At 50.1% G+C, this 15,000-nt stretch overlaps 1 protein-coding gene across 3 annotated transcripts in view; it reads right to left on the minus strand.

The window, feature by feature from the left end:
* LOC123499779 (probable nuclear hormone receptor HR38) overlaps positions 1 to 15,000 on the minus strand; it is a 36,499-nt gene that overhangs the window by 12,318 nt on the left and 9,181 nt on the right. For 2 of the 3 annotated variants that reach the window (XM_045248246.1, XM_045248249.1), the window contains exon 2: positions 930 to 1,045. In XM_045248246.1, the coding sequence (XP_045104181.1) occupies positions 930 to 1,045 (116 nt within the window). Of the gene's footprint in view, positions 1 to 929; positions 1,046 to 9,462; positions 10,439 to 15,000 lie in introns of those variants that run through there. The other variant, XM_045248247.1, reaches the window with a different exon arrangement.

Genomic DNA, 15,000 nt, shown 5'->3' on the forward strand with positions numbered 1-15,000 from the left:
CCACGGAGAACCACACCCTACTCAGCGCAAGCAAGCAAGCATGCAGACCCCCTCCTCCTACTCCTCCTCCTATCCCGTCTGCCCCGCCCCGCCTCGCCTCGCTCACACCCTTCACTCGTCCCCGCTGCCCCAAGGTCTTCCCAGCAAGCCACGTACAACTTTAGCTTCTCCTTCGTCATTTGTCTGGACGTTGAGAGAGACGCATTTAAGACGCAGATCGACGCCCAACACTTGAGGGGAGTCTCTCGGAACGACTCGTACTGACTTGTTGCTGGAGGAGGAGGAGGAGGGGGAGGAGGAGGAGGAGAAGGAGAAGGAGAAGGAGGAGAAGGAGGAGGAGGAGGAGGAGGAGGAGAAAGAGGAGGAGGAGGAGGAGATTGTGTTGAGTGAGGTCTGCTCCTCAGTAAAGACACATTTACGAGTTTCGCTTCCCATCCACGTCCAAGACTTTAAAAGAGGAAGTAGCGCTTCTGACGGCCAACGCAGGAACTACTTTAAGGCGAGGAGACCTAGACGGCTCCACCTCACCTTCTTCTCCCTGACCTACATCCTGCACGCGCTCGGCTGCCCTCACACACTGCTGCGTGACTCTCGCCCCGCAATGCCGTCCAAATGACGACATTACTCCTTGGACACTGAGTACTACACTACTTACTGTCTTGCTACACGTGTAAATCTACCCTACACTTGGCACCTCTACAGTTCAGGCACGTGCGTGTGTCACATGGAAGCAGCAGCCTCTACACAGTGCAACACTAACTGATGCATCCTTGGCCATAACATTTACTGATGAGACCCTGGCCAAACCCCACTTTGACGTGACGGAACTGTAAAGGGACTCTAATGTAAGGGAGGGAAGGAGGTGATGGTGGCGGCAGAGGCGGCAACACACTGCCACTGGGGAAAAAAGACACAAGAGCGATGCTTACCTGTGGTTGGAGGACGAGCATGTTGTGGGCGTGGGAGTGGGGCGGCGTGAAGGCTGGGTGGGGCACGGCAGGCGTGTCGTCGGGCGTGAGGGGGCTCTCCTGCGTCACGTCCACGCCTGAAACACAGAGATGCTGGTCAGCACAAAGGAACACACACACACACACACACACACACACACACACACACACACACACACACACACTGCGCACGTGAACATCCGGAAATCTGTGTCACCGAGTAAACGTTCTTGACAAAGGCTACACTTTCAAGACACGTGCTTAACATAAACAATGTTGTTGTTGTTCAATTCCAAAAACCTCACTACAGGAAATACACGCTTTAACAAAAAGCTCGAGTCCTTCACAAGAATATCAATGTCAATAAAAAAGTCCACCAGCCACAGCCACAGCATACCCATATATATCACTTATCTTATAACATATATATATATATATATATATATATATATATATATATATATATATATATATATATATATATATATATATATATATATATATTGTATTAAGTTTGTGTTAGTGATGAAGCGCGGCTGTACATAAACAGGACGTGTCCTGTTCTTGGTAGCGTGTCTGTCTCTTCCGTTCACTGCTGCCCGCTGGCGGCGGTGGCTGTGGCTGTGGTATCGCAGCAATGGGAAGGGAGGAGACCAATGCCCACTCCCGAAGTGAAAACACGAGACATGACTGAGCATCGCGCCAAGTCGTCGAGACACAAGAGGCACCGAGATCAAGTGTGCTCCTGAAAACTTAAGTCTCGACCGACTATTTCATGGCTGAGTCCACTAACGCGAAGAGCGGCAGCCACCTCGGCCCGCGGCGCGATGGTGCTCCGGGCAGGAAGGACTTCCCGGCTGAGCGGCGAGAGAAGGCAGCGGTAGAGCGAGGGTCACTCACCAAGTAGTTCCCAAATGAGATCTTCGATGGCAGTGTCGGAGTGAAGGAGTAAGCCCGAGTGAGGACGCATGGCAGAACGAGGCACACGCACCTTCACAACTGAGGCGCCGTTACTCAGGCTCGACACAGTTGCTGGAGTGACGTCCCGTTTGTGGTATGTTGTGACGTATACCGTGACGTGCATACTGACGATGGTGACGTCACTCTCGTACATGGCGATAAGGAAGGCATTTCGAGAATCCCAATAGCACAAAGAGGTGTTCAGGACCCATAAACGCGTCCCATCATGACACACGAGGAGTTACAAACAATGTTTGCAGCTGATCAAAGAGACACACATGGAAAGAACAAGCCTCTATGGCGCTATTTTTGCTTCGCTTCTGACTCCGCCTGGCGCTTCGTCACCTGATCGGCGATGAATGGCGGGGCGTGAATGAATGAGTAGCTCGTCGTCTCGCTAGAAACCGGTTATCAGCCATGTTATCATCAGATAGGAGGAGTTGACGGGTTAGAAGGTATGAACTTGCGCTCTATCTCTGTTATCTCACTGTTATCGCGCTTGGGAGACCGCAGCAGCATCAACAATACCTCCGCTGACTTGCGCGCCTGAAAGAATTCACACACTTGTCATGAGCTTGTCACGTGCTGCTCAACACTTGATTCCCTCTTGATGACTTGCTACAACACAGGCAGCTCTCTCAACACGTAGCCTGAATGCTTTGCACATCACGCCCAATTGCAGTAAAAGCGGGCGTCGAGAAAATATATATTATTCTACTTTAATAAGTAAGTGTCTGGATAAATATGATGCATGACAAGTCTCCACACTGCTGCCTTGTGTCACTTGGCCCATACCCTTTCGTCAAACGCACTCCTTAATTTTGTAGGGTGATTGTGCGTCTCTCTGAAGCCTTTCTCAGTACTATTTCCCCTTATTCCTCTCTCCCTCTCGCTCTTTCTCCTTCACCCCACCGTGGAGTCCTGGCACAGAACAAGTAATGACAGTCCCAGTTTGCCTTACCAAACTCCAATTAACCTACAAGGGAAGGCAATCAGGTGTGTGAAGAGGATAGATGAGGTCAATCAACACTCTCAATCGACTAAGACAAAGACGAACACGACGTTCCCCCAGTCACCTTACGTTCCAGTCTCGTTCCTCACTACTCTGACCCACTTACTAAACTTCGCTTTATTTTATTCATTTATATATATATATATATATATATATATATATATATATATATATATATATATATATATATATATATATATATAATTTTTTTTTTTGTCGAGTAAATCAAACATGGCTGTTGATACCCGTAGAGCTTTGCATTTAGAGATGAAAATACTTAATAAAGCCAAATAATTTTTGCCTATGTTAGCCGAAATCGCCAGTTTTTACTTTTTTCTTAGAACTCAGCGCGCCATGTGAGGGTCACTGGAGACCGCCTCCGCCGCCAACCCTTCCGATGGTGACTTACCCTCGGCGTCCATGGCGAACCAGTGGCTGTAGGGCCCCCAGTGGAAGGCGACGCAGGGAAGCATGTTAGGCACAGGCCAGGATGTCCCACACAGCAGCGGCGACGCAAAACTCGGTACCGTCCCTGGCGCTTTGGATTCTTTCTTTAACAATTGATAAAAAATATTCCTTTTCTTCTCGGTATTTTGATGTATGTTTAACTTATTTTATTTCTTTTTACTCTGGAGACTACTTTGCAGCCACGGTGCTTCTCCCTCGATGGCCTCCGAAGAGTGTCTTCACGGTGGCTTGAGTTCTGCCCTGGGAGGTCCCCGCAGTGAGGGCAGGCGAGTGATACACGTTCACGCACTCACTCGCGTTTCAAGAGGAAACCTACACCGGGAACCCAGTAGTGTGGAAAATAGTCTGGAATCGTCTGGTCACACCCGAGTGAGTGTGGCCTCTGGCCCACCTGGACGCTCTCAAACTGATGACGCTTGGCCGAACTAATGATGACAGCACCTGATGGGTGAGGTTCTTTACACGGTCAATCTCGATGGCCAGTGACTCAAGGGCGAGAGTCAGGGCCACACGAGCCGGGGAGAGGACTCTGTCTCCGCTGCTGCTGCCGCTACCGTACACGAACACCTCCTCGCCCAACACGCTGGTATAGTTTGAGGCCTGGCGCTGCTCCACCTCGTATAAAAGGCGACTGGACTCCCAAGGGATCGCGGCGTAGGTTTGCTGGCATTTCGCGGTTGCTTGTTTTAATCTGTTGACGAGATATTAACGTGGCAGTTTTGTTGCGTAGGACGGCCGCCGCTATTGTTGCGGGTCGGCGTGCCGCGACGCACCTCGGCCTGAGCTTAACGAGCTTTCCTTAGGCTTTCGGACGGGAAAATCGGTTCCGCGCACCAAGAAAATAGCTCCGTTTCCTTGATGAAGGAGGAGAGAAGTAGTAACGAGAAGACAGCCACTATAGGGGAAGGTTTGTTGCGTGTGAGGCAGTATCGTGGCCGCTGCTGCCCGTCCAGAGCATTCTTATAGCGAGAGAATGGCCTGGCGTCCGCTCTTCCATCAACCGAAGTGAGCGAAAGTAGGCGGGACCATCCTCCAACCGGTTAGGGCGTGTCGGGACCCTCAGGGAATACCCGCTGAATGAGCCCCGTTACGCGCCGCCGACGCCTGCTGCTCCCCCGCAGGGCCTGCCCTCCCCACCACCGCCTTGGCCACACCATCGCCACTCACGCCCGACCCTCCATATTCACGAATCGTCAGGGAAAACGTGAGCAAATATTTCCCAAGCAAGACACAGAGACACGACGGCAGGCCATCCTCACACAGTGCAAGTCCCCGCGGCGCCGAGGCAAGTCGAGGTAGCGGGGTCGCGGCGTGATCATATCGGCTATTGAGGGTTTATTGTCTATTGTTGTGGGTGTCGCATCCCCGCTGGCTTCGCACAATAACGCCTCTCCATTAAAGTGGCGGGGAAAGGCGACTCCCTCCTCCATTGGTTAAAAATGAGAGTGGATCAGGTGTACTCGCTCCGTAGGGATTTGCTGCAATCATGTCATTGGCAGGGATGCTCAGGGCGGAGGGGCCAGGGGCGGACAGCGGGGCAGAGCGGCAAGGGTCAGGACGCTATGTGAAAATTATGTAAGGAAAAAACTCATAGAAAATAATAAACAGCACGAACACGACGAGAAACAAGCATTCCAAACAATACTTTCTATATTTTCTTCGCTCTTTGAATACTTTAAAACCCGCAGGAGCAAACCTTGGTCACACACACACACACACACACACACACACACACACACACACACACACACACAAAACCGGTTCCAGCACGCCATTCATCTTTTTATATAATAATAGCACTGCTGGAGGGTAATGAACGCTTTCTGTCTCCTGGTTTTCGAGAATCCAGAGAGAGAGAGAGAGAGAGAGAGAGAGAGAGAGAGAGAGAGAGAGAGAGAGAGAGAGAGAGAGAGAGAGAGAGAGAGAGAGAGAGAGAGAGGATTTTTGCATGTTCTTTAGGCTTTCATGACGGAAGGTGTGAGAGGAAAAGATAGAAATTAGGTGAGTACCGAGTGGTGTGTGTGTGTGTGTGTGTGTGTTTCCTTCTCTCTTTTTTCTAGTTTCCCTAATATGTTTTTTTTTCTCTCTCTAATCCCTCTCTCTCTTCCTTCCGTGCATTTCTTTCTCTTCCCTTATAAATAAATACCTTTCACTGTCTTCAAAATGCTCATGATGTTCCTCAACTCATTAATTCAACAAAAAATAAATAAAAAAAAAAAAAAAAAAGAAAACCAATATAATACAAACCCTTATTTTCATGTACTTAGTCTCAATTTTTCTCCCCTTTCTAATTCTCCCCCTTTCCTTGTTTTTTTTCCCTCTATTCTTTTATATATATTTTTTCTCTCTCTTAAGCGCATATTTCGACAACAGGCTAAACTTTCCACTTCTTCCAATTTTCTTCTTTATCAGCAATCTTCCCAAGCCTATTTTCCAGCGTGTAATTTTTTTCTTTTTTCTCAAGTTGATCGTGTGTCTGAGATTAGTCTTTATTAGCAGAATGCGTGAGATAAATCGAGGGTAACTGAACACCTCACCAAGATAACACGTTACACACACACACACACACACACACACACACACACACACACTCTCTCTCTCTCTCTCTCTCCTACCTCGCTTCCTGCCGCCCTTCCTCCTCCTACTCCTCCTCCTGCTGCCCTTATCTCCTTTCCTTGCCTTTCTTACTTTTAAAACATGCAGAGAGAGAGAGAGAGAGAGAGAGAGAGAGAGAGAGAGAGAGAGAGAGAGAGAGAGAGAGAGAGAGAGAGAGAGAGAGAGAGAGAATGTTCGTGCTTAAATATGAAACCAAAAATGATACAGTGTTGCTTTTAGCGCTTCACAATTATTATAAACTTTCTCTACCTTAAAGCTCCGACATACACACACACACACACACACACACACACACACACACACACACACACACACACACACACACACGTATAAAATCTTGTGTAGTGTAACCGCAGAAAGAAAATAAAGAAAAAGACAAGGAGGTCGGTACATTGATTAAGTGATCGTCTACAAGAGAGAGAGAGAGAGAGAGAGAGAGAGAGAGAGAGAGAGAGAGAGAGAGAGAGAGAGAGAGAGAGAGCCTGTGATTAGCCCAAGGCGTGGCCGGTCACCACCACGCTCCTCTGATTTATGTTACAACGAGGTTCCAATAATATTTTCTTCCTCCTGTTCCCTCGCCCCGGTTCCTCCTTCCTTCCCCTGACTCGACGTGCACACGAGAGGTTAGGTTCCAAGTGCAAGGTTTCCAGGTCGCACGGATCTCGCCAGAGTGACGGGGAGGGAAGGAGACAAAACAAAATGCTGATTAATTTTCTATTTAACTGTTTGTCTTTCTGTCTCTCCCTCTAGATGTTGTTTAATGTGTGTGTGTGTGTGTGTGTGTGTGTGTGTGTGTGTGTGTGTGTGTGTGTGTGTGTGTGTGTGTGTGTGTGTGTGTGTGTGTGTGAGAGAGAGAGAGAGAGAGAGAGAGAGAGAGAGAGAGAGAGAGAGAGAGAGAGAGAGAGAGAGAGAGAGAGAGAGAGAGAGAGAGAGAGAGAGAGAGAGAGAGAGAGAGAGAGAGAGAGAGAGAGAGAGAGAGAGAGAGTGTGTCACCTGAGAATTTGAACGCCATCCTAGTAACGATCTCACATGAGAGACTCACCTGGACAGACAGGTAAAATGTGCGATTACCTGCCCTGTGCCCTCACCTTTCCACCTTAGCCTACTCACACACACCCACACACACACACAGTTCATACCAGAGAGGTTGGTAGGGCAGTGAGGCAGTGAGGCAGTGAGGTAGGTAGGGAGGGAGGTAGCCTGAACTATCCCAAGCGCCAGAGTGAGCTATTATATGCGGATATAAAGAGGGTGGCGTGCCCCAGGAATCACTGCACGACGCCTCGACTGCACCATGTGAGGAGCTGCACCGCGCCTTGGATGTCGCTGACTGGCTGCTGGCGGGCGAGATGACGGCAAGGGAGGGTGATGAGTGAGTCAACTTCGTGACGGACGGCCCCTCCCAGTCCCGCCCCGCCCCGCCCCGCCCCGCCCACACATCCTTAGATGTTCACCGCTTTGAGATCCCATCGTGGGCTCTTGGTGGCGCGGGGCAACGGTCACCAACCAACGGGTGATTCCTGTGGTTTCCCGGGGCAGCTCTGGACCCTCTGGGCGCTGCATTTCGCTGTCTCCACTTCCAGGGAAAAAATGGCTGAGAACAGAGATAAAAGTGGTCCATTCCCCACCAACTCTGCGGAGAGGCACCATCGGGTATTGCCTCTCTTACATTCAACAAATCTACGCAGAAATGGACGCAGTGCGCCTGCGCGGCGACGAACACTGCCCACCTCCGAGGCCACTCCTCTATAGCCTCCGCCGCAGGAAGCATCTCTCTGCTTCTCACTATCCCAAATCTCGGCGGGAAAAGCTTTGGGTGAGTGCTTGTTGTGGTCCCTGACGCTGGACTCACTCCGCCTCGAGGGCCGCCGCTCTAACAGGACTCTCGGCAAGTTATTCCCAACTCCTAACGTTCAATAAGGACGAGATTAAGCCAGAGTTCGCTTCACACTTCACTGCTCCCGGCTGGCTGAAGAGCTAACAGACAAAAAGACTTGTGTTCTGGCAGTGCTTGAGGCGGCAAAGCTTCCTTCGTTGACTGGTGTTGCACTTCCTTCGTGGCGTAGCGCTGCCCTCCCTCCCTGGCCCCCCCAAGTCTCCAGCTGACGGGCACTTTACTCCTTCAGTGGTGCATCGCGGAGGATAAACGTCTGGTCTTATAAGGAGTCAGACGCACCTGCACCACAAACTCGCCACGGAATCTTCCGACTCTCCGTTAATCCTGCATTGTCAGACAAAACCTGCTGGACTAGTTTTACATAAGTAATTCTACAGTTCTTCCTTAATCTCATAAGACCAAGATGCTCCACTCACTCGCAAGGTGGGGTTCGCTTGCACCCTGGACGCCGTCACGACCCTCACACACACACACACACACACACACACACCTGTAAATTGTGGCTCAAACAAACATATTAGAGATTCTTACTTATGCGTTGTAACAAGACTTAGGCATATCTCAGGTGAGTGTAATCTTGCCTCGCACCGGCAACCACCTGACAATCGTATGTGAGGTAAGCAGGTACTACATCTCTCCGCGTCATTCCTCTTCCCCTCAGCAAGATACTCTTGACATCCTCTCAACCACTCTCCCACGACCACTGAAATGTCTTTCCCTCCTCACAGGTTTTAACTTACACAGCTAATGAAGCCATCACCCTTAAACTAGTAACAGTTTCCCAGACTCAATAGTACATCTGTAGTCTTACAGTAACTATCAGACTCGGTGGTTGCGAATGTGGGACAACGCTCACCTGCTTACAGAAAGTTTGTCAATAAGATTCTGACGCCAGCACGACCTAACAGCATTGCGATGCCAAGACACAATTTCCTTTTTGATTTTGCCACTTGCTTTGGCTTTATCTCAATTCGAACCTGACTTGATCTTAAGCTGTCTCTCTGCGTCTCAGATCTAGAGCAACGAACAAGTCCTTTCGTCCTTCATAAATAGACACTTCAACCCTTTTACTTTACTTCCGTCTTGCTACGGTGACGCCAACACAAATTCTCCTGGCATGAGAGTCCCGCGCCCCCTCTCCCCCTCATTGGCCTGGACCCCCTTCTCCAGTGCCAATGCAACGCCTCAGTAGCCCAGAGAGCTATAGAAATCAGCATCTCGCGCCTCATCTTCCTGGTCAGGTAACAAAACTAACTGTAATAACTGTCAAGGAATAGAGATTCCAGTCTTTACGATTTGCTTCACTAATGTGCAGTTCATAAAGTGTCCCATTATCACCAGGAAAATGATGAGAAACGAAAGCCTCTGGCAGCCAGGCTGAGCGGGGGAGGTCCAGGAAGTAACTGCTTCTGGCACGTCGAGGTTAAAGTGTCTCAGGGATGCATGTGTGCTCGTGGGGAGATAAACACTTCAAGAAGTTAAAGTTACCTGTTCGAGGACGACGGCGCTCATGAAAGAAGAGGGGAGAGAAAGAATGGCACGGCCTGCCCGGGTGTGCTTACCTTCAACAAGGAGCATGGAGGAGCGGAGCAGGCAGCACATTGGCGGGCACGAACTGCCTGTTGGGAAGTTGCATTTACACGAGTGGCGAGAATGTACACTTAATCCCGAGTCGCCCAGCAAAGTCGAGGTGACTCAATTCAGTAAGAGCCTGCGAGGTCAGAGTCACTGTCGATGGAGAGCATCCGTAGGTTTCCTTAAAGAGGCTCTTGGTGTCCTGGCTCACACACACTGACCAGAGGTGAACACATGAGAGGCACTGGTGGTGAAGGCCGAGTATCCCGCTAACTGTCACTATTATTGCACTGTCGCACTGAGGGAAGGAGAGAGCGGACGTGTTCCACTTCTCTCGGCTTCAGGTTCCACACTGAGTAATCAGGCGTCGTGCACACGTGCCTCCAAGCGACACACGGTGCTATATGTGACGTCACAGGTAGACCTAAGTGGGCCAGGCGGGGGCGGCAGTGGGAGGAAGCCGATGGCAGCAGACCCTCGGCCGGGCGCCGCCAGGCTGACTAGACGGAGTGGCAGAGGCGGAGTGTAGTGCTGCGGGCCCGGGCGGGGACGGAGTGAGGCGTTGGTCCGCGAGGCTGCCACCACGGGCGCGCCGGCAAAAACTGGCCGGCCAACAATGTGGAAATATCACTTTCGCGCGGGTGTGTGTGTGTTTGTGTGTGTGTGTGTGGAGGGCGGCGGCAGTGCTCCGGGCCACACGTGTGCTCGCCACGAGGGTACCGTTCTAACTAACGGCTCATTTCACGCGGAATGGAGCGCCTACCACACTGTCCCCCGCCCGCTCACTTTTGCTATCATTCACAAGTGTGCAAGTGGCGACGCATGCGCAGAAGGCGACGGGTCAGCGGGTCATGGGGTGGGGCTCTAAGACTCCACCCCTTACGCGGGGCGTGGCCGCCTACCACGAGCAGCCAATCCCCGCACGTTCCAGCTTCACGTTCCGCCAATGGAATCATTCTTAGTTTACAAACTTACACAAGACAAAAATAATCTATTTCCCAACAAAACTCTTCATAAATTGTGGCAGTGGCGATTGGCGAGGCTCCTCCCTCCCCTGGTCCCCCGCCTCCCAGGGGACGGCGGCTAGCGGACAGAGGCTGCGGGACACGCAAGGATCCCGGAACCCATGCGCTCCGCACAGTCTCAGTTCCTGGCTGTACTTCCTGCAGCCGCCGCCGTCACACAAAGCAGCGCACCTGCACGTAAAGGTTAGCCTGGCCACGTGCTCTCCGCAGACCACATACATTGTTAATCTTGAAAAGGCCGAGGAAGTGATTTTGATTCCGAGTAACACCGAAACAGAGTAACCGTTCCAGCCGCGCGCTGCACTGCACCACCAAACGTCCTGTGGTGACCTCATTTCCTCTCCCGCTGCCACGGAGGGCACTGTACGTTTAGACTCATGGTTAGACTTCCTTTATGTACTTCAGCCTCTGTTGTAGAGGACGAAAACGCCCTTCACAGATGTTTCTCTGTGTTTATTGGCTGTGGCGACTTATGGCCAGCCACAACACACGGCCAAAGAGAGCAGCCGCAGCAGTGGCACAAGGCGCGGCTCGGCGCTCCGCTCTCTTCCACGCACAAGTTTGCCAGCTGATCTCTGTGTCTTTGAGTTGCTTGCCTTCCCTGCTTTGTTGCTTACTTCAACCATCACCCTGCAGCCTCCCGGCCCTCGCCAAGCACCAGCATGACTGCTTCGCTTCCTTCTTATAGTTATCCACCCACCCCGATACACTTGCTCTCTCTTTCTGTCTCATTCCTTGTCACTGTCTGATGCTCTGAAGTATAAATTTATTCCCTTAGAATTTTACCGTGAGGATAAAAACATGAAACGGTGTTGATGAATACAAAAGTGTAAAAACAGTAAAGGAGATGACTGATGATCGAGTCTTGTGGTGGTGAGGAAATGATAGTGGCGGTGGTGTTGTGAAGGTGGTGATGAGGGAGGGAACGAAGGCGATGATGTGAGGGTGCAGTGCAGCAACAAGTGTACACCTCGCCTGAGAAAGCTGTCAGTTTTGTGACATTAAAACTTTGCCTAGGTGGCGGGCCTTCCTGCTTCACCGCCGCCTGCTAGCCTGTAGCTTGACACACGCCCGGGTCAAGGCTAAGCGGGACTGACAATGGGCGTTTGGCCGAAAAATATTCCAGGCACGCGTGAATTTTACACCACCGCAACAAAGAATCTCTTTCTACGTCTGAAGGCTGCGGGAAAAGAACATGTGAAGAGGGAGAGGGAGAGCTTAGAAAAAAGAAACTGTTTGGTAATCTTTGTTGGCTTCTGGTTAACCTCGCGGGGCGGCAGGCGGCTCTCGTGACCTTGCTCGAATAAAGAAGACAAAATCCTTGTTCCACAATGTTTCTTAACCGTGGAATGCGGCCACGAGCTGTTCAAATTCTGCCAGTGAAGCAGAGGTGTGCCTGCGCCAGTCGGGTGGCGCAGAGACGCGGCCGTTATGTTCCGATGAGACGATTGCCGCGTGCCAAACCTGCGAGTGTGAGGCATCTGTGACCAGTCGGGGCTCAATAGCTTCTATCTATACAACAATAAATTCTTTGGTTGATGATGAAACGATACAATATAATTAATGGATGTCATTGTATTGTAGTTTTGGTTATTGACAAAGTGTTGATTACATCATAACGGCGCGGCGTCCTCCTCGGCCTCGCTGCACGTCCGTCACGAGACACTCGGTCACACTCGACCTGAGCCTTTCGCCGTGGTCTTCCCCGGGGAGCCTCCACTGAAGGTCTCTTTGCCCAAGGATAACAGCGTCGCCTCGCCAGCATTGTCAGGCCGAGTCACAATGCGTCGGCGGACATGACAACGCGCCGGCAAGCATTCTTCCCCCCTCCCCCCTAAGTCTTTTTTTTTTCTCCAACCTTCAAAGCTGTGGACCCGGAGGCAGTGGTCACGTAGCAGGGCGCCGCTGCCCAGGCGCTGCACAACACCCGCAGTGAGTTGCTGCAGCAGCGAGTGACCGGTGGTGAGTCATTAGGGATTCATGGTCACGGAGGCGTGAGAACAGAGGTACTTGTGAGGAAAGCAAGGCGGCAGTGAAGGCATCTATCCCACTAGGCCTGTCCTGGCGCCACAACAACACCAAGCGTATCATCGTTTTTCTCCCTAGTTAGAAAACCCGTTTCCAGTGACGCATTCCCAGGCTTGCTTTAGAGTGGCGCTAACTGTTCCCGCGGCGCGGCCCGCACGCAGGAGACGTCATCCCTCCCCCCAACCAAACAGCATACACGTAGTAACGAAAGATGACGCAAAACGCTCGCAAGAAACAAACAAACGAGATGCACAAGAAACACGGTGGCAAAACACACGAAATATTTCGCTCGATTGGACACCTCGGACACGGAAGGCACCGGGACGTGGGCGTGAGCGGGAGACAGAAGCGGGGGAAGCAGGGAACCGTAGACGGTGACCTCAGCGTGTCCAGCACACCAGGTCCCTTCCAACAAACAGAAGACGATGACGCTTTGGGGCATCTAACATAATTACTATGTGTGTGTGTGTGTGTGTGTGTGTGTGTGTGTGTGTGTGTGTGTGTGTGTGTAATTAACCTCGGTCGCCTACTGGTCACCCAGCCAGTCTTCCCCATTACGGAGCGAACTCAGAGCTCATAGACCGATATTCGGGTAGGACTCAGACCACAACACACTCCACACACCGGGAAAGGGAGGCCACAACCCCTCGAGTTACATCCCGTACCTATTTACTGCTAAGTGAACAGGGGCTACACATTAAGAGGCTTGCCCATTTGCCTCGCCGCTTCCCGGGACTCGAACCCGGCCCTCTCGATTGTGAGTCAAGCGTGCTAGCCACTACACTACGCGGTGTGTGTGTGTGTGTGTGTGTGAATGATGAACGCCTCAGGACTCTGTGTAGTCAGTGGTGGTGGTGGTGGTGGTGGTGGTTGTGGTGGTGGTGGTGGTGGCGGCGGCGGGGCATGACGCAGCTGGTGGCAGCCTTCGCTCACCAGCTCCCACGCCCCTCGAGGTGCCCAGCTGACGCCCGATCACCGCGGGCCGACCACCGCCTGTTGGCTCAGGGGCGGAGGCGAGGTTTTTGCCAACACGGGATTCTACTTTCATTTCCCGCCACCATCACCACCACCACCACCACCACCACCACCACCACCGCCGCCGCCGCCGCCGCCGTGGCTAATAGGCAGGACTCTCTTCGACGGAAAGGAAGGAGGGAAGGGATGCTGACGAAGGGAGATAAATGGTGGAAAGGAAGTAATATGAATGATGGATGTCATTTGCAAGAAAGATGAAGAGAGGCAGGGTAGGGGAATAAAAAGGGAAGGAAGGAAAAGAAGAAAGAAGAGAAAGAAAGAAAGAAAGGAAGAAGGCCAGTGAAGTGTAGCAAATGATTATACTAATAACAATAATAATAATAATAATAATGATAGTCATAATAATAATAATAATAATAATAATAATAATGGTAACATTGATAACAAAAATATCATTATAGTTATTATCACCATTGTTATTATCATTATCATTAATATTGTTATTATTACTGTTGTAAATATTATTATTATTATTATTATTATTATTATTATTATTATTATTATTATTATTATTATTATTATTATTATTATTATTATTATTATTATTATTATTATCCCTATATCATTATCATTAGTATCATTATAATATTTATTGTTTTATATCTGTAATGGAAGTTAAAGCTTTTAAAAGTCTCTCTCTCTCTCTCTCTCTCTCTACGTGTGTGTGTGTGTGTGTGTGTGTGTGTGTGTGTGTGTGTGTGTGTGTGTGTGTGTGTGTGTGTGTGTGTGACGAGGAGACAGAAAATTATTGCCGGATGTACTTAAATGGATCACGGACAGTGCGTTATTCACAGCTGATGATGATGGTGATGGTGGTGATGGTGGTGGTAGTGGTGGTTGTAGTGATGAAAGGAAAAAAAGAAAAAAAAAGAAAAAATAACGTAAATGAAGAACACACGTACTTAAAAAAAAAAAAAGGAATAGTTGCATTGTATTTCGCTTTTTCCTATTTCTTCTTCAATCCACAAGTCACCTCGTGTTTGTTGCTTTTCCTGCTGTCCTTCCTAAACAAAGTGGAGAAATATGGAGAAAGAGAGAAGAAGAAGAAGAAGAATAAAGGAGAGAGAATGGAATCGAGGCATAATCCATGTTGTGTGTGTGTGTGTGTGTGTGTGTGTGTGTGTGTGTGTGTGTGTGTGCGTCCCCTCACTGCTTCAAAAATCTCATGCATAAAAACAAGTTATGAAATTATACTTTATTTTTATTTTTATCCTATCTTAGCACCTTTAGTTGAATTTTTCCTTCCCTCCCTCCTCCGTCTCTCTCTCTCTCTCTCTCTCTCTCTCTCTCTCTCTCTCTCTCTCTCTCTCTCTCTCTCTCTCTCAATCCCTCCCTCCATTCATCCCAGCGACTCAGGTGAGGGGAGGTTGCAAGGAGGGAAGGCAACAGGCTTGTGGGCGGGACGGAGAAAGTAGGGCATAGTATTGGAAGAGGAGG

Source organism: Portunus trituberculatus, chromosome 50 (genome assembly GCF_017591435.1).
Source record: "Portunus trituberculatus isolate SZX2019 chromosome 50, ASM1759143v1, whole genome shotgun sequence".
NCBI classification, from domain to species: domain Eukaryota; kingdom Metazoa; phylum Arthropoda; class Malacostraca; order Decapoda; family Portunidae; genus Portunus; species Portunus trituberculatus.